The sequence below is a fragment of the Anguilla anguilla genome, chromosome 3, assembly GCF_013347855.1.
Source record: "Anguilla anguilla isolate fAngAng1 chromosome 3, fAngAng1.pri, whole genome shotgun sequence".
In the NCBI taxonomy this organism is placed as follows: domain Eukaryota; kingdom Metazoa; phylum Chordata; class Actinopteri; order Anguilliformes; family Anguillidae; genus Anguilla; species Anguilla anguilla.
The window spans coordinates 22,212,318-22,232,163 of NC_049203.1; the positions used below are offsets into that span (position 1 = coordinate 22,212,318).

Here is a 19,846-nt window from a genome sequence, read left to right on the forward strand (position 1 = left end):
TTATTTTTTTTAACGTATTTTAATTAGACACATCCATTCTCAGACAACTAATGCTTTGCATAAAATGATTCCACTTGGAAGGCCTTAAATTTTTTCCATGATTAACTGACAGACCTATAGCTAAAATCAGCGGGGTCGTCTATCCTGAAAATGTGGACACATGGTTACTGAAGCTAAACCATTTGTGGAAAAAGAAGAGTTGAAACACAAAGCAAATGGCAAAAGTAATGAGAAAACCCAACATTGTTTCAGTCTGTTTTAGCATAATGCAAATGTGACAGATTTCAAAAACTTGTACAATAATGGTTAGGCAGAGCTGGACAATCCAGGTTCAGAAAGTAAAAGTTCATCCCAGGATTTTGTTCCAGTCACCTGGATTTGCTAATGAGCACCATTCTTCAACCAGGAGGTAGAGCTAAATCAGCTGGCTGAGTTCAGGGGTGGATGAAATACATGGCAGGACTTTTACTTTCTGACCCCTGGATTGTCCACCTCTGTGGTTAGGATAATGCATACAAAACACACATTTTATTTTGCATTATTAAAATGTAGTCATGACAAATCAGTGATTCTAGGATATTTTACAAACACCAACATTTTTAGGCCACTTGTTCTGTTTGCTCAGTAGTTAAAAAGTCTACGCGAGATTTAACATTATTAAGCAATATTTTCGAAGGCACGTGTGAGCGGCACATCAGCTGCACTAATGCAGCCCAGCATGCATTTCTGCTGCATGTCATGTGACCTTCATTTTATTTTAACGGCGGTTGGGCTGATGGTCTGTTCACTCCAGCGTGGTCTGTTAAAGATATGACAACTGGAGTATGGTTCCATGCAGACACTGAGCACTGAAAACAGGGCTTGTTTTCCCATGCCCCGCCCACACGTCAGCTCCACCCTCCCGACCCCAGGCGCGCTGTGGTGCGTGTCCTGGGCCTGGCTCAACTGCAGCACGCGCTACCTGTCGCACACAGTCAGGGCGGGGCAGTGGAAATATTGGCAGACAAAAAGGCACGTCCCCTACTCTACGAGTCCAGTGACAGAGGTCAGTTCTGGTGACCCCTGACCTCTCAGAGCTTTTCAGCAAGGGGACTGGAGGGGAACAGGCGGGAGAAGCGCCCCAGGGTCCAGATGGGGAAGACGTTCCGGTAAGAGGTGTAGCTGATGGCGCAGCTCTTGTTGAACACGCCCGGGATGTTCTCCTACAGGTGAGGGAAGCCATATTGGATGAACATGTCAGCAGGAGACAGCAGTGTCACGAGGAGGAAAAGAACCAGTCTGGCACCGAAGGGTGGAATCTCACCTGGGGCCAGTCTCCATTGGGCAGCTGCCTGTCGATCAGAACCTGGATCCCCTTCTCTATGACCTCGACATCTGGATACCTGACAAAAGAAGAACACAAAAACAAAGGCAGTGAGGACAAAGGCTGGGCTGGGTGCCACAAAGACAGTCACACGACTAAAGAGAGTGAATCTTCCTTTCATTGCTCAGATCACCTGAACAAATCTGGCTCTTCTCCAACTGACCCTGTGCTAGCTCTCCATTCGCTTCAAATGGAGACTGAGAGTCTTTCACAGTGTGTACGCTCGCATAAAAATATGAGAGACACGATAAGAGTAAGGAACCACTTAAAAGTCATTTGAAAGTCATCAACTATATTTTTTACACGGTGTGAAACTCCAGTAGAATCATGCATTACACAGAATGCATCATTTTGGAATCACAATTACAATATTGCCAAACAACAGCTCTACGATGTACTGCAATACATTTTTCTTCTAGCATCGCCCCTCTGAGGAGGACATTGGTAAGAGCAAAGTGCTACTCCACCTTTCTCGCCCAAAGTGCACACGCCGAATTCCTACAGATTTGTTCTCTCTTAAAAACATGAGGCTTTGGCGGCTCTGGCCTTCATCAGATGAACAGCGGTGAAGCCGAATCATTGTGTTTTTGATAACGGGGTGGAACGAGGAGAACTGGAGGCTCTGGCTGCGGCTACCTGGCGGCCATCAGCCCCAGCAGGGCCCAGCAGGTGTTGTGGATCTGGGACCCGTCGCTCTGGACGTAGCGTCGCTGCTCGCAGGACTCAAAGTCCTCCCCCCAGCCCCCGTCCTCCATCTGCCTGGACAGGAGGAACGCGCAGGCGCGCTGCACCTCCTGGCACGCCTCCCTGGGGGGGGGTGAGAAGCTTCATTAGTCGGCTTTCTTCAGCAAGCCCGCTCTTGATATCTTTCTTTTTTTTTTTATTATCTGCACTTTCCGCCCAATTTTTCTAGCTCTAACTAGTCCTACAGTTTTTGCACTACATTCAAACTTTTTACACCAAAAATGACCGACTAGTTCCAGACATTGTTGCTTGTATCTAGATTTCTGAAATATTTTAAACTTTTTGAAGTATTCAACTTTTTGTGAGCAATTTTTACCCATAGGAAAGCATTGTAGAATGTTCAGATCCAGCAAAGCAAGCCCACACAATTCCTTCAGGAATTGTAACCTTTCTAGTTAACCCTAATATCAGCTCCAAAAGCTTTATTAACACTCATATCATTTCCAGAACCTTTATGTCAGTTCCAAAAACTTCATTAACCCTTATGTCAGCACCAGAAGCTTTATTAACTGTTATGTCAGCACCACAAGCTGTATTAACCGTTATGCCACCTCGAGAAGCTTTGTGAACCCTTACGGCCTCAGCAGAAGATTTATTAACCCTTATGTCACCTTGTGAGACTTCATTAATCCTGATTTTAGCTCCAGAAGCTTCATTAACCCGTATGTGAGCTCCAGAAACTTTATTAACCCTAATGTCATCTCCTGTTGCTTCAGTAATCCTACTGGTTCAGTACCTGTTCTGGAAGGTGTGGCCCATACATGAAAATGCCTCCAGTCCAAACCACACCCCGTAGGTGAAGCACACTCCCCAGGACCTGAAAGGTGGGAATATTTAATTATCCATCCAGTTTATGACTGGTGAAAAGAGGCAAAACTACACCGCAAAAAAAAGAGCCAGAGCCTACCCTTCCCATGATCCATCAGGACGCTGCACCTTCCTGCAATACTCCAACCCGTCCCTCAGAGTGGATCTGACACATACAAGCAGATTCAGGAGAAACATCTGACCGGCGTCATATCACCACAAAGGCCTAAATCCACATAATACACACAGGAAATGGCTACATGACTTCTGAACTTTACTGTAGATACAGAAGTATCTATACCACTGATATGGGATCACTAGCAATGCGTGTTTATCACACGTGGTGTGGACAGTGTTTATACCTGATCTCCTGTGGCCGGTGATCTGGGAACACCTGGTGGAAGTGTTTGAGGGCCTGCATCACGGCTGAAGTGCACTCCACATACGTGTAATCTATCATGATGTCACCTGAAAAACAAGAAAGGTCCTCAGTGAACCTGCTACGCTTTTAAAAGGGTGGCATCTGTCCTGAGAACAGCTGGTCTCCATGGGGCGGGGCGGGGCGGGGCAGGGCGGGGCGGACTCACCAAACACCTCAGAGGGGTTGAGGAGCTCCAGGAGACGCCCCCCACGCTTGGTTTCGTACGTGGCGAACCCGCCGTCAGGGTTTCTCATGCTCAGCAGCTGGAACAGAGACAGCGACAGAGAGCCACAGTCTCAACAGAGGGCCACAGTCTGAGGACAGTTTACGCAGGAACGCAGCCATGGAGACACAGTCTGAACGCAGGGATTGGCTGGCTCAGTTTGAGGGGGCGCTGGTAAAGCCTGGCGTGTTGACCGGCTGAATCCAGATAACATAGTGTTGATTCTCACCACGTTGACGGCGTCATAGAGGCGCTCTGGGGGAATGTGCTGAGTGATGAAGGGACACTGCTCCTGCAGCAGCATCACCGACTTCAGCCCCTCTGCCGTGCAGTCCGCTACAATCCAGCCACAGTCCCGCGTGCTGAAGGGGAACCCACCCTGATACACACACACACACAGACACACGCACACACACACACACATACACACACACACACACACACACACACGCACACACACACACACACACACAGACGCGCACACACACACACACAGACGCACACACACACACACACACACACACGCACACACACACACACACACACACACACACACACACAGACGCACACACACACACACACACACACACACACACACACACACACACACACACACACACACAGACGCACACACAGACGCACACACACACACACACACACACACACACACACACACACACACACACACACACACACGCACACACACACACACACACACACACACACAGACGCACGCACACACACACACACACACAGACGCACACACACACACACACACACACACACACACAGACGCACACACACACACACACACACACAGACACACACACACACACACACACACACACACACACACACACACAGACACACACACACACACACACACACACACACACACACACAGACGCACACACACACACAGACGCACACACACACACACACACAGACGCACACACACACAGACACACACACAGACGCACACACAGACGCACACACAGACGCACACACACACACACACACAGACGCACACACACACACACACAGACGCACACACACACACACAAACACAGACGCACACACACACACACAGACGCACACACACACACACACACACACAGACGCACACACACACACACACACACACAGACGCACACACACAGACGCACACACACACACACACACAGACGCACACACACAGACACACACACAGACGTGCACACACACACACACAGACGCACACACACCCACACACACACACACACACAGACGCACACACACACGCACGCACACACACACAGACGCACACACAGACGCACAGACGCACACACACACACACACACACACACACAGACGCACACACACACACACACAGACGCACACACACACGCACGCACACACACACAGACGCACACACAGACGCACACACAGACACACAGACGCACACACACACACACACGCACACACAGACGCACACACACACACACACAAATGAACGTGCACATACACAAACATACACACACACACAAACATGCACACACACGCACACAAATAATGTGATCCTCAGATAATAATCATTGCATCATTACCCACAGTATTAATCTTTTGTTTGACTTGCATTTAATGCAAATCCCACTGTGTATACCTTGTTCATTTGTCTGTAGTATTTCTGGTATTCTGGTGGATTATCTGGTATCTAAAACATAGATATGAAAGAGAATTAGTCAGATACTATATAACTGACAACACGACACAACAATAACCAAAATGAAAACTCTGGTCCTGGGGGCCGATCTACATGCTGGTTCTTGCTCCAGCCAGTTACCTTCATCTCAGTGTTCAGTAAACTGTCTGTGGCTGTAACTGGCTCTTATAGAAATGTCTGATCAAGACAGTATTGAGCCATTCAAATAATGAAGAGCAGAAGTTAGCACAAAATCCTGATACAGATTGTACCCCTGATGTACAGCCTGAATGTTAATCAGACTTGTCTGAGGCACTCACCTATGTGAGGGTAAAGAACTGGTGGGCATGTGTGAGGCACTCACCTATGTGAAGGTAAAGAACTGGTGGGCGTGTCTGAGACACTCACCTGTGTGAGGGTGAAGAACTGGTGGGCGTGTCTGAGGCACTCCGTAAACCTGGGACTGTCGTGAGCACCCGCCTGAGAGACAGAGAATCAACGTTTCAACAAACGCATCCGCTAAACATGAATAAAACCAGTATAAACGCACATCAAAGCACCTGACTGGTGCTCAGCTGTAATGGGCCTTACCTCCAGGTAGGCCTGGACAGCAAATGTGGTGTCCCAGAGCTGGGACCCATTGGTGCCCTGTCAGGTGAGAAGCGGGCAGGTTAGAGATGACCTGTGTCACAAGCTCCAGGAAAAAGGCACTTCAGCCCAGCCCACTTTCAGCCCAACTCACCTGCATCTTCATCCCATCGAGTCCTAGCCTGGAAAAAGGATGGGAGATTTCACCATTTAATCCACAAAATGGGAGACAATCTGTTTTTCTGCATGTTCAGTGCTAGTGTTGCAGACAGCAAAAGAAACCAGTGTATTTTTTCTGATATGAGCTCACTAACTGAAACCACAAGACTGCTTTGTCGTGGGAGTTCACAGGCATGCTGTAGCAGAGGCTCATGGGTAATGTATGCAGCGCACTACAGGCCTCGCTCACCACAGGTAGTCTGGGATCCTGGACACGTGCTCCTGGAAGGCTGGGGACGTGGGTCCATCCACGTGCCAGCGCACCAGCATGTTAATGGTCTTGGAGATCTGGGGATGGAGGTGGTGGGGGGGAGGGGAGTCAGACCTCATGCTCAGTCACTCTGGAGCGGCAGTAAAGCCCTGACCACATACGTAAAGGATGACTAGGCGGCAGTGTAGTATAATGGCTAAGGAGTTGGTCTTGGAGTTGGAACCTACAGGTTTGATTCCCCAGTAGGACACTGCTGTTGTACCCTTGAGCAAGGTACTTAACCTGCATTGCTCCAGTATATATCCAGCTGTATAACTGGATACAATGTAAGTCGCTCTGGATAAGAGCGTCTGCTAAATGCCTGTAAACTAAACTAATGACTGTAGTTATTAACATAACCATAAATTTGACTACGAATGCTGAACTATTTCTTCAGTGAGAGAAAGTTATGTTGCCATGGAATGTCATCGGTCATTGTTCATGCCGGGTTTCTGCACCAGTATGTCAGCAGTATTGCATTGACCCCTTTATTAAAGCATCACTGTGAAAACGCTCCCCGTTAGCTTGGGGGGTTGCCACACTCACAGGGCCAATGCTGATGCACTTGGTGAAGCGGTCGTCGGCCTTGATGTGGTCGTACAGCTCCTTCACCGCTCTCTCTCGCAGGCCGGCGCTGTGGTGAGCCTCGTACACGTTCATTATCACTGCGGAAACCACGCAACATGGCGCGGGGTTACGGTCTGGGGACGGCGCGCTCTGAAACGCACAGGTCCGAAACGGCGAGCCCTTACGGTAAGCGACGGACAGCAGCGTGCTGTGGGGCGTGTACAAGTCGCAGGCGGCCACGTGGTTCCTCTGCGCGGGCCAGTCGATGGTGGAGTAGTCCTGGACGTACAGCTCCTGCAAACACACACTGGTCAGCTGCTGAAGGTAAGCACGCTCTGCTGCCATCTGGTGGACGGACCGTTCCACTGCACCTGTCTGAGGCTGAGCACGATGGGGTCCTCCTGAGCTCGGAGTCTCACGGCGTAGCAGTAGCTCATGGGCAGGTACACCTGCCGGCAGTGACACCACAGGGTGGAGGGGTGCGCCGGGAACCAGGTGGGGAACAACCTGAGACGCACACACAGGACAGCACTGTGCTTTAACCAGCGAACTGCACCACAAAGCAGGATATTTCCACAGTAACAAAATTCCATGTGGACACTGAAGTTGGAATTGAGCACAAACCATTGATTGGTTTGTACAGGGTGAATATTGTGTTGTTTTTAAATATTTAATTTATCAAAAAACGTAACCACCCCTTCAACCCGTGTGTTAAGACCCGGTCTAGGTCAGACCGTGACAGAACAAAGAATAAGAGAAGTGAGTGGGGAATGACTAACTCCAATCCTTCTCTGCCTGTCCAATACTAACTGAAGCCTGGCTAGTCCTGGAAGGTTTGCTAGGTATGGGGCGGCTTTAAATTCTGTGCTTCAGGACACTTAATCTGCAGGCTGAGACCAAGAGTCAGAATAGCATAGCCCCAGCAGAGATTTAAAATCCAACCCAGCATCATCTTCAAAAATAATAAAGGAGAAATGACTAAATAGTGTCCCTGTGGAGGGATTAGTAACCCAGCCGGCTTCACAATACGGCGAGCAGAGGGGTGAACGTGAGCCAAGGTTGAATTGCACAAAACAGAGTCAAATACACAAAATCCGCTGCAGACCAACTAGTACAGCAAACGCAAGAATCGAACAGAGTCAAACAGAAGGAGTCAATGGTCAAACACGCAATCCAACCTGCAAACAAACCAGAAGAGATAGACAAGAATAGGAAGTAAAAGAAAATGAGCTGTCACTTGAAATCAGTGCTGCCTTGTGCGTTAAAAAAAAACGTGAAAATGAATCACTCCATTTCCTTGATTCACAGGGACAGACTTACCACATCTCCGGGAGGAGAGTGTTCATTCCTTCCCAGCTGTACACATTAAGGACAGCCAACCAGAATTTACCCCAGGAAGGGATGCCAACAGCGCCCCCTGCAGGAAACAGCAGCAGAAATGTCCTTTCACATTTTAACAGTTAAGAATTGTTAGGTCTTTAAGTAAAAAAACAAAAAACAAATTGACCCCTGACCTTTTTCGTGCAGGTTGTTTCTGGCTCGCACCATATCTGGATCATCAGGCCCAACTCCCAGAATCCTTAGTGTCGTGTAGCTCAGAGCCGTACCAAAAACTGTAGACTTGTCCTCAATGTGCCTGAGAACACCGCCGACAGTAAAGTGGTTATTACTTGCAGCATTCCAAATACTACACATTCACCTAATAATGAAAATGAATCGGTTTGTTGGGCATACTGCATGTCATTAAACACAAAGGGATCCATAATCCAAATTTCCCTCAAACAGCTGAAATCTTCAACTGCCTGCCCAGAAGCGCACACACATGCACTCTTTAAATTAGTTGTGCAGGTCCATTGATGTAGGGATGAGAGAGGTACTGTGTAGGTGTGAGTGTGCGAATAGGGGGAGGGGGGTGTGACTGTGAGGAGTGGAAGGGGGGGGGGGTCCACACTTACAGACCCCAGCCCCCATCTGGCAGCTGCACTGAGCGCAGGTAGCGAACCATCTCCTTCTTCCAGGCCTCAGGTAGAGGGATACTGGCAACATGGCAGGTGATCAGGAGACCTTCACGGAGGAATACACAGGAAGAACAAATCAGGTTAATACACACACACACAGGCACAAACACAAACACACACACACAAAATCACACGCACACAAACACAAATTGTGTTCACTGCATACATGCATGGCTATCTGTCAGTGAATAAACTGGTCTGCTTGAACCCATCTCTATAAAAATGTGTGTAGAGGAGGCCTGTTAAACAAACACTTCAATACATGCAGTCTTTATTTTCCTGGTTTTCATGAATTCTCTGCTCCTAACAGGGGAGAAACCTGCATGATGCGATTGCTCTCTGTCAGTGAGCTGCTCCCAACTCCGCCCTGCCGTTAAACTATCGTATGCATTCTTCTTGACCTCTCAGCTGCCTTCGACACCGTTGACCATCCTACACTTCTGTCTTCCCTGACAGAATTGGGAATTTGCGGACCAGCCCTCAACTGGATTGCGTCCTATCTCTCCGGCCGCTCCTTCCAGGTTGCCTGGGCCGGTGCAGTATCAGCTCCTCGTCCCCTCACAACTGGGGTCCCTCAGGGCTCTGTCCTTGGTCCCCTCCTCTTTTCTCTGTATACTAGGTCCCTTGGCCCTGTTATTGCCGCCCATGGCATGTCATATCATCTCTATGCAGATGATATTCAACTTTTCTACTCTTTCTCTCCCACAGACACTCAGGTCTCCGATCGCATATCCGCCTGCCTGAGTGACATCCAGAGCTGGATGACCAAACACCAGCTCAAGCTCAACACAAGCAAAACGGAACTTCTCCATATTCCTTCTCTTACCTCTCCCACTTCTCATCTGCCCATTTCTTTAGGAGTCACTCCCCTACACCCTTCGCAGAGTGCCCGAAATCTTGGAGTTGTGCTGGACAACAGGCTGGCACTCTCTGAGAATATCGCGGCAACCACCCGGTCGTGCAGGTTCATCCTGTACAATATCCGCAGAATAAGACCACTCCTCACCAATTATTCCACACAGCTCCTGGTCCAGGCCATGATACTGTCACGTCTGGACTACTGCAACTCCCTCCTGGCTGGCCTCCCAGCATCAGCCACCAGACCCCTTCAGCTCATCCAGAATGCAGCAGCACGTCTGGTTTACAACCTCCCTCGTGACTCCCACGTCACTCCCCTCCTCATCTCCCTCCACTGGCTACCAGTGCAAGCTCGCATCCGGTTTAAGACACTGGTGCTTGCTTTCCAAGCAGTCAAGGGGTCAGCTCCTGGTTATCTGCAGAAGATGATCAGACCCTACAAGCCGGCCAGATCGCTCCGATCGGCTACTACAGGGCGGCTGATTCCTCCCCCTACACGAGCAGCAACAAGGTCTCGACTCTTTGCAGTTCTGGCCCCACGATGGTGGAACGATCTTCCAGTGGAGGTCAGAACAGCAGAGTGTCTGAGCACCTTCAAACGGAAACTCAAGACGCACCTCTTCTCTGTATACCTCTCTCCTCTTCCCTAAACCCTCTCCCATAACTATTTAAAAAAAAAAAAAAAAAAAAAAAAAAAAAAAAAAAAATTTTTTGGTTCAGACTATCTTGTTTTTCCTTACTGTATGCTACTATAGTAAAGGCTTTTATCTGCATTTTATTCAATGGACTTAAGTGGACTTGATCCTGAGTTTGGTTACACTGTTGTAAGTCGCTCTGGATAAGAGCGTCAGCTAAATGCCTATAATGTAATGTAATGTAATGATGTCCCGTACCGGGCAGCAGGAAGAGAGGTCCTCCGTAATCCCCGGCCCAGTGCCCGTCCTCGGCCTGCAGAAGGCGGTAGAACTCCATGCCCTTCTGTGCAGCCTCTGGGGCGGTGTGTGCAGGGGGGGTGTCCGATAAAAACCCACTCTGCAGAGGTCAAGAGGTCACCATGACTGACAGAGACGGGAAGCAGCTGAGGACAGTCTGTATGGCCATAGACTGCATGCAGCCTGTAACAACTTCAACTGCCCCGTTAACAGGTGCAAATGTGCTGAGAGACTCATTATACTGTGACACTGAGAACAAATATTCCAATGACCACTGCAGTTCATGGAATGGACCAGAATGGGACAATGCTACTCTCCACAAGATGAGAACTGGCTTTAGCTTCCTTGAAAGCAAAGTACAAAATGACCACATTCATCTGAAACAGTGGTTTAAAACACTGAAAGTCACTGAAATACATTGTAAGTCATCCTCACAAACCACCCATCCACCCTTAAAATGCAGAAAGACTGCGGACACAGGGCAGAACTGTTTTTCTAATGGTTGTCTGCGTTTCCACCGGGGTCTAAAGTACCGCGAAGATTAGGCAAATTAGCCCACTGACGTTGTCGTCGGTCCATCGGTCATATGATTTCTTCTGTAACCCCATACTACCACCGACGTAGCCTACATTATTTTCTAATAACCGGGACAGCCCGGAGGGGTTTATTCCACTTATATACAACGGGTTACCAACAATGACTATATATGGTTACTTTTGTATTTAGCCTATTGATTTTCATATATCCTCTCAAACACATTCATTAACAGCAGAAAACATGCACACGTTGTAAACAATTTGCTGTTTTATTACTTTCTTGTCGTCAATTCCATATAGGCTAATCGCAAAATGATAAGAATAGAACGAAAACTCGGACTTGCGTGAAAATGTAAATTAGTAGTGGTACAGCCACCGTTTGCTTTCCTTCGAAGTTACTGCTAGCCGAGCAGCGAAGTGTGCCCTCCAGATGCGAACCATGCACCATAAATTAGTCCATAGTCTTCCTGGTCTTTTCGTGGAATTGAAAAATGGCAGTAAAATTGAGTAAAATTACGGCAGTCTGAAAAAGCTAAAGGGAAGATTACTAGAATTAACCTGTTATTTTACCCGGATAAAAAGTGCGGAAGGTGATTTCCAGTTTGCTTGTACTGTATCACCAATGTTAATTATGCAGAACTACCGCATACCTCACATAACTGTATCAAACGTTTTGAGTCAATTACAACGGGCTAACAAAGAAAATCCGGAAGAAAATAATCAGCAACCGAATTAATCCGTTTGAATGTTTTGGTAGCCTACGTAATATGCTGTCCCAGAACGAATGCTTAGCATTTTATAACACGAATACTAAAGCAAGAAAAGAACAGAAGAGCACACGTTATAATTCCAAGACGTTGACAGGCTATAACCAAAAGTAGGCTACTGCGCCGCATAATATACAAGTTTGATTTGAAGTTATTATGAAAATAAATTGGTTTGCCGCTGAATATTTTCAAACATGGCGGGTAATGGCGTAAAATAAATACAACACAAATGCTACGAGTACTCGACCAATCAGAAATGTTCAGCGCTGCAAGCTCCACCCAAAAGGTTCCTGTACTTTCGGAAAGTACTACCCCCCGAGCAGGAACGTTTTGGGGGGTAAAACAAAGCCCCCAGAACTAAATTTAGACCCTAGTTCCTGCGGTGGAAACGCACTGAGTTCCTCAAAAGGTTCCTAGTTCCGGGGTATAGTTCCTGCGGTGGAAACGCGGCTTAAAGGGCAGAATGAAGGCAGGAGCCGTACCGTGTCCAGGCCCAGAGAATGGGCCTCCAGCATGGACTGCTCCCGGGCAGAGTCCTGCTCCTCCAGGTAGCGCCAGGTCTGCCTGCCCTCCTCATTCTGCAGCCTCCAGCGATGGAGGTCTGTAGCAGGCTCCGTCTTATAGGGCCCCCCTCGTCTCCGCAAACACCTGGACACAATGAGTGTTTGCATGTGTGAGTGAGTGCGGGAGTGAGAGGAGGAGGAGGAGAAGGAGGGAGAGAGTGGGAAAGATTCTTTAGCTCTCACGGTGGCCAGTGCGAATGAAGTCAGCACACTGTGATTACTGCTCCAAGGAAAACAGTAGTCACCACACAGAAATCAGCGAATGCGCGGTGGCTCATTATTTGCATATTAATTTTACACAACTCTTGGAGACATTTGACATAATCATTCATTTAATCATCAGTGTTTTTCCGAGGTAGTCACTGTAAGAAATAAGACCCGGAAAAATCATATATTCACACGCAAAATATGTCCGCCTGCATACGACACACTAAAATCCCCTGTTCTACATTCGTAGCTGAACTTTAAAGAAACGGTTTGAGGTGGCACTTGAGCGAACTTGTACTATTACGTTTTTAATTCAAATTTTGCAGCAACATATTTAAAATACAGAACTGTGTATTCCTGTACAGTAATGTGGAATTTATAGTTTGTTGCATTATGTTGTTTAAAGACTGTCATCATATACCGAAATAAAAGTCACAGTAGGTCTGATTTCATTTTGAATTTAATAAATTTAAATTAACTTACGTTCCTTCCGTCATCATACCGTCTTCGTAGGAAATATTTCCTATGAACTTCTACAATGAACCGAGTCTTTAATTTGTTGCCGTAGTAGCGCGGCGGTCCGCCCTTTTCACACCATTATCGGGAAATGAAGTTCAAATTCATACACATTGCGTTTTCAAACATTCGCATGTGTGTGGAGAAAACTACAATTCCCATACAGTCAAGCGATGCCTTCCGAGCAGACAAAAAACATATGGAGACATGAGCAGAGGAAACGCCGTCCAATCAGGGGTTAGAGGGGCGGTAAAGGGGTGGAGCGGTCATTCTTGCGCGCCTATCAGATACTTTAATACTGCTAGTCGACGATTTCAGAGACCTTATGATAATTAGAACTTTTCGGCAAGATGTTGGTTAATCATCAATAAATACATGAAACATAAGAAACTACAGAAATGGAGTGATAATCACACCATGAGAAAAACTGAACAAAACAGTGGTATAGAAGACAATCTTTATTCCAAAAAAAAATAAAGACAAACTTTATTCCAACAAAAGAAAAATATTATCTTGAACATATTAAAAAATGGCACCAAAAGCAGACATTCACCTCCTAAATTAAACTTCTATTAATTAACAAATTAATCTATTTGTTTATTAGAGGCCAATGATTAGTAATGTAGTAAGTAGACAGGAAATGCTTTCTTGTGAAATATTTTGTACTGAAGAAAAATGTCCTACTGGGTGAGGGCTTCAAACATTAAGTGTGAATAACACCATTCCCTAATTTTCTGTACAATGCTGATGACATTTTCAAGCAACTCTAGTAGCAACCAGTGTCATCTGCCTTGGAGTAATAAATGTTCTCATAATGAAAAGCATTTCAAGTATTTTAAAATAATTTCAGCTTGGCTACATTTAGGACAAACTGATTATTAAATGTACAATCTATGGTATTCATGCAACGTTGCGGGCACAGCTCCTGAAATCGGGGTGACGAGTTGCAGTCCTGCTCTGAGCCGCAGGAGTGTGTGAGACAGGGGGCTGATGGGACAGTCAGTCCTCCACAATCTCCAGAAGGCTGTTCAGATGGAGCCCACAGGCCAGCTCCTCACTCTGGCTGACTGAAATCAGTCTGTGTAGCTCTTTCAGTCTCTGGGTCATAGACACCGGCCTGCTTCTCAGACTGCCGCTCTCCAAACCGTCTCCATGGGCATCACTGTCAATCTCCTACAGGTGCAGAAAAAGAATGGAGCATTACTTTCTACTTTCTCTTAAACTGGAGTCCATTTTGCTTCTGACTTTTGAGAATTAGCTAGCGTAATCAATATATTTAGTTAAATTTCTACACAGATGTGCATTTATTGCCTCTGTTGCATGCAACTTCTGAAGTGCTAATGACCAATAACTACTATACAGGACGCTGTTTGCAAAAAGCATGATATTTAGCTTAAGTAATCAAGATGTTTTGTTAAACTGCTATATGGTTGTACATTTATTGCCTCTAAAAGACACATGCAACTTCTGAAGAGCTAGTACTCTTATGACTAATAACTACTACATTGTTGGGCCTGTTCACATGAAGTGTCCAGTGTAGCTTGTGCAGTGCAGTAAACTGAACGTGACTGAGTGCTGCGGGGCAGGGTGGTTGCCTGGGTTACCTGAGCGTGTGCAGTGCAGGCAGCGCTGGCTTTAGGGGCGGGTGTCATCATTTCGGGGACAGAGATGAGCGAGGAAGGCATGAAGGCAGGCATGGAGAAAGTGTCCATGGGATCCCTCTCCAACCAGCACTGCAGCTGCTCCTCAAACCTGCAGGGGGAGCCAGTGAGTCAGAGAGCAAAGCACTCTCCATGCGTCTCAGTAACAAACACACTATATACAGTACATGGGGTATACGTCACAGAAACACAAAAATGCTCTGCAGAAAATCATTTCATATCGAGTCAGTCCGCACCTTATCCATTTCCAGGACTGCTTAGGGGTTTTTGAGCTCATAATTCAATTTCTTACATAAAAGGAAATCTTACAATACCTGTTAGTGTTTCACAAGGCTTGCATTTTACAGAGATTAACCGTGAGAAACCCCTCAGTATGCCAAAGGAGCTTTACTTACGGTATAAAGCACTTTGTGCAGCAAGCAAGGAAAGTGCTGTATAAATAACTGCGTGTATGTGTGTGTTTATGTGCGGGTGTGCGCTGTGACCTCTGACCTCTGGCTCCGGCTCTTCTCCTCCTGCAGGTCGGAGAGAACGCGCTGCGGCAGCAGCTCTCGGGGTGAGGGGGTGTGGGTGATGTCCAGCGCGGCGCGGGGGGGGCGGAGTCGGCGGCGGGCTGTGGAACAGCCTCTGTCGGAGATGCGGCGTAGCCGGGGCGGGCGTGGGACTCTGCCCCGAGACGGGCGTGGCCCTGGAGCGGGAGAGAGAGAGAAAAGCAAGCCCGTCAGGCACCGTCGGGTGGGTGGGGGACGGAGCTCCGCTCCTCATGTCCGACGCCGCTCTCTCACCGATCGGCCTCCTGCTGCGTGTCCCGGTGAGTCTGAGCCACCGCCGCGGTCCAGCTGCTCGGGGGGCTGAAGTCCGTCAGTCTGTCCTTCTGGAAGTACACCAGGATCTCCCCGTCCTCCGTAATGGCATCTGGAACGGTGTGCGATCAGAGGTGGATGGCGTACAGTTACGTTAGCTTGCCTATTCACTTTTCCCCCCGCTACAGAGTCACTGACTAAATGCACATTAACAGAACTACACAAAGGGACAGACCAATGGGGACCACGCATGGCGAACGTGCAACAGAACAGGCAATAGTGCAACGGAATTCAAAATGCTCTATGGAAAATCTGGTAGGAGGCACTGAGGCACGCTGGGGGATCTGAACTGGCGGTCGGCTTCCGGTTGGCTGGCTGGGAGGAACTCTCCTTCAGCCGGGGCAACCATAGGTCACACACAAGAACTGGAGAGGGCAGGAGGGGTCAGGCAGTGAAGCCTGGGAAGTACGAGGAAACGGCCTCCTCCGCGCATTCTTAAGGCCAAAAGAGCTTGCTGGCCGTTGAATGTAGAACGTAGAAAGCCAAGGTGATTTAACAACCAAAGAAAACCTCATCGGCCTATTTTTTTTGTGATCACAAATTTCATGACGTGCAGCAGTTTGTGAAACAATGGCTGTTTTGGTCCAGAAGCCTTGGGAAAATATTTATGAAAATGTGCATATTTTATTACATTTTACATATCGCACGATCTGCTTTTCACATGAAACGTACCCGGTCGTTAATCAAGTTTCAAAATACAATCGGGGACTTGTAATTTTGCCTTCAAAAGTTTGACATTCCCCATTCACTTCAATGGGAGCTCCAATGTTTTGCCCTCAACACACGCAGTACAGGCTTACTTCCAGGACTGTGCTTGCCAATTTAAATTTGCATGTCTATGGGAGTAACGGCAGATCAATGAGGGGGGAATTGTATAGCGCAGTGGTTCTCAAACTCGGTCCTGGGAGACCCCTGTGTATGCTGGTTTTCATTCCAACCTCAACAGCAATCCCAGAATTTTAACAAGCTGTTAATTTTTCTTGATTAGGTGCTTTTCATGTTTTAGAGCTGGGGTTCCAGAAAGGGCCAGTGTGGGATTCTACTAATCAATCACTAGAGTCATTGCTAAGCACCTTGATTAGTAGAATCAGGATCAGGTGTGTGCACCCACACTGGCCCTTTCTGGATAAGACTGGGGACCCCAGCTCCAAAACATGAAAAGCATCTAATTAAGAAAAATGAACAGCTTATTAAAATTCTGGGATTGCTGTTGAGGATGGAATGAAAACCAGCATGCACAGGAGTCCCCCAGGACCGAGTCTGAGAACTACCGGTATAGCAGGATAGCAAGAGGGGAGTAGAACCAAGGAAAACACAAAAAGGGCTACGCCCACTGGCGTGACACGTACCCACGGTGTGAAGGCCGGGGGGGTCACTTCAGCCAAAACGCACACACAGCCGTACCCTCAAGGCCTCCAGCAAGCCCCCCCCCACCCCCCCACCCCCCCACCCCCAGCGGGACTCACCTTCGGACAGGGGGGACTCCGGGGGACGCCAGTCCTTCAGCCGGTGGTCGATGCAGAGCACCAGGATCTCGTCCCAGGGCACCTGGCGGAAGGACAGCCCCCCGCCGTGGCCCTCCTCGTCGGCCCCCGAGGGAGGAGGCGCCCCCTGCTGGCAGCGAGCGAGAACGCGCCCCAGCAGGTTCTCCAGGCGGGACATGAGGAGGGGCTGGCTGTGGCGGGACAGGGGGATCTGGGACGCGTACTGGAAGATGGAGGCGCACAGCCGGGGCCAGGGGGCTACGGACGGACAGATAGAAGACGGGAGGACATAAGACGCCACGTCAAACCAGAAATGATGATGCAAAAGCCCTTACTCCACCACAGCCTGTGCCAGCAGACTGCTGATGCTTCACACAACGTGCTCTTGTGTAACAGTCAGTGTTCAAGACACGGGCCGGTACACAATTAGCATTTGTCTTCTAAACTTTTCCTTCAACTCAGTTTGACAAGTTATTTTTAGCGATTACTGAACTCACCAAACTGTTAGTGAATAAAAATACATAACTCTTGCTTCGAATTGTTAGTAAAAGGTCAAGACACGTGTGGACTGACTGCCAGGCCACTCTTCAGATCTGCTGCTGTTGTTTTTGTTCAGTGTAACAGAACAAAGCTTCTATGCTATGCTATGAAGCTGCATGTGCTGCCAGTTACAGATGGTGTGGTGGTCCAAACGCATCCAGGGTACCCAGTGTACCCAGCTGAAGTAAAGGCTAATGCAGTGTGTGGGTAAAAGCTAAACACACAGCGTGGGATAAAAAACAAAAAAAGGCAGCGCTCAGCGCGCGTGGGAACGGCGCGGACGCACCCGAGGCGGGGGGCAGGTCCCACTCGGGGATCTGCAGGCTCAGGACGGCCCTCTGCAGCCAGGCCAGGTGCTCGGGGGAGTTCCAGCCCAGGGGGGGCAGCAGGCCGCCGGCCCCCGGCAGGCAGAACTCGGCCAGGGGCCAGGAGAGCCCCGCCAGGCCGTCGGACGAGAGCAGGCCGGAGAGGAAGCGCAGCGCGCTGTTGTAGAGGTCGACGATGGGGGCGGGCTCCTGGCAGGGGAGCCCCGCCCCCTCCCTGTCCTGCTTGTCCTGGTGCAGCCTGGAGCCGAACTCGCGGCAGAGACCGCCCTCCACGAACTGCACCAGCGTCTGAGAGCACAGGCTGACCGGGGCTGGGGAGCGAGCGGCCAGCCACTGCACTGCCTGGCCGATCTGGGGGGAGGAAGAGGGGGAGGGAGAGGGAGAGGGAGAGAGGGAAGAGGGGGAGGGAGAGAGAGAGAGAGAGAGAGAGAGAGAGAGTGGGAGGGAGGGAAGAGTGAGAGAGAGAGGGAGGTAAAGAGAGAGGGAAAGAGGGAGAGGGGGAAAGGGAGAGAGAAAGAGAGGGAGGGAGGGAAGAGTGAGAGAGAGACGGAGAGGGAGGTAAAGAGAGAGGGAAAGAGGGAGAGGGGGAAAGGGAGAGAGAAAGAGAGGGAGGGAGAGGGAGAGAGAAAGAGGGATAGAGAGTGAGGGAGGGGGGAGCGAGAAGGGGAGAGGAAGGGAGAGGGGGGAGCGAGAAGGGGAGAGGAAGGGAGAGGGGGAGATAGACAGAGAAAAAGAGAGGGAGAGAGGGCATGGTGTTAAGTCTCAGAATAAGCTTCCTCATTCACCAGCCACACTCTGAACTGGGCTGTCATTTAAATACATGTGTGCTGTAAGGAGAAAACGGTGTCTGACCTGTTCAGAGCCCTGCAGGTCGCTGGTGGTCTCAGGGATGTGTACGAACACAAACTCAGAAATCAACCCGTCCTCCACCATTGCTGGCAGAAACAGATCTGCACAGGGACAAAGAACTTCAGTTTAAAGATCACAATTTTAGTCAGCGTTAATAAGGCATCTCAGAACAGGAGTACTGATCTGGGATCAGTTTTGTCTTTTATCTCATAATGAATAGGGTTGGGATATGTCCTGGATGACCTGATTCTGGATCAGCTGAATGATGACTGAAACATGTTATGAACACAAGCCCTGATCTTAAGAGTTAAAGACAGGCCAATCCGGGGACGGGATCGCTCGTGCCGTACCTTCCTCCAGTTTCTGATCGCTGATTGGCCGATCGCTCCGCTCGGGCACCACCACCGCCAGCGGGAGGGCGGGCATCCCTGCGCTGGCCTGCTGGAGCTGACGGAGCTGCAGGACGGCGGAGATGAGGAACACCTCCTCCTGCTCCTCCTGCTCCTCCGGGCTCTCCTCCCTGGAGCCCAGCAGCGGGGGCAGGAGCAGCACGAGGGCGCTGGTGCCCTGCAGGTCCTTCTGCTTCTCCAGCAGAGCCTGGCCCTCCTCATTCAGGGGCCCCCGGGCCACCTGAGCCAAAATGAGCACAGCCACAATCACAACCGTGAACAAACCACAACCATAACCCCAATCACAACCGTGAACAAACCACAACCATAACCCCAATCATAACCATGAACAAACGACAACCACAACCACAGTCACAACCGTGAACAAACCACAACCATAACCACGATCATAACCGTAAACAAACCACAACCGCGAACAAACCACAATCACAACCATGAACAAACAACAACCAT

General features: G+C 48.9%; 2 protein-coding genes across 3 annotated transcripts in view; both read right to left on the reverse strand.

The window, feature by feature from the left end:
* On the reverse strand, positions 1 to 13,344 carry lss (lanosterol synthase (2,3-oxidosqualene-lanosterol cyclase)). Its single transcript, XM_035408007.1, has 22 exons — positions 13,228 to 13,344; positions 12,457 to 12,622; positions 10,633 to 10,771; positions 8,819 to 8,927; positions 8,378 to 8,499; positions 8,184 to 8,280; positions 7,235 to 7,370; positions 7,049 to 7,157; positions 6,843 to 6,961; positions 6,237 to 6,334; positions 5,982 to 6,009; positions 5,831 to 5,887; positions 5,648 to 5,719; positions 5,201 to 5,251; positions 3,788 to 3,937; positions 3,502 to 3,598; positions 3,277 to 3,382; positions 3,015 to 3,080; positions 2,844 to 2,924; positions 2,000 to 2,170; positions 1,304 to 1,382; positions 1 to 1,202 (listed from the first exon to the last, which is right to left on the reverse strand). The coding sequence occupies exons 1-22, from the start codon at positions 13,242 to 13,244 to the stop codon at positions 1,071 to 1,073; spliced, it is 2,202 nt and encodes a 733-aa protein (XP_035263898.1). The 5' UTR covers positions 13,245 to 13,344; the 3' UTR covers positions 1 to 1,070.
* Positions 13,345 to 14,875: 1,531 nt separating this feature from the next.
* The window catches only part of mcm3ap (minichromosome maintenance complex component 3 associated protein), a 19,808-nt gene continuing 14,837 nt past the window's right edge, over positions 14,876 to 19,846 (reverse strand). For both annotated transcript variants that reach the window (XM_035408434.1, XM_035408433.1), the window contains exons 22-28: positions 19,334 to 19,613; positions 18,987 to 19,084; positions 18,095 to 18,485; positions 17,251 to 17,526; positions 15,707 to 15,836; positions 15,414 to 15,609; positions 14,876 to 15,012 (exon numbers count right to left, since the gene is read on the reverse strand). In XM_035408434.1, the coding sequence (XP_035264325.1) occupies positions 15,007 to 15,012; positions 15,414 to 15,609; positions 15,707 to 15,836; positions 17,251 to 17,526; positions 18,095 to 18,485; positions 18,987 to 19,084; positions 19,334 to 19,613 (1,377 nt within the window). In that variant the 3' untranslated portion in view covers positions 14,876 to 15,006. The remainder of the gene's footprint in view (positions 15,013 to 15,413; positions 15,610 to 15,706; positions 15,837 to 17,250; positions 17,527 to 18,094; positions 18,486 to 18,986; positions 19,085 to 19,333; positions 19,614 to 19,846) is intronic.

Coding starts and splice junctions, on each gene's coding strand:
- lss (XM_035408007.1), bottom strand. Junction 6,010..6,236: donor AGGATCCCAGACTACCTGTG/GTGAGCGAGGCC, acceptor TCCTTTTTCCAG/GCTAGGACTCGATGGGATGA. Junction 3,383..3,501: donor CAACCCCTCTGAGGTGTTTG/GTGAGTCCGCCC, acceptor CTTGTTTTTCAG/GTGACATCATGATAGATTAC.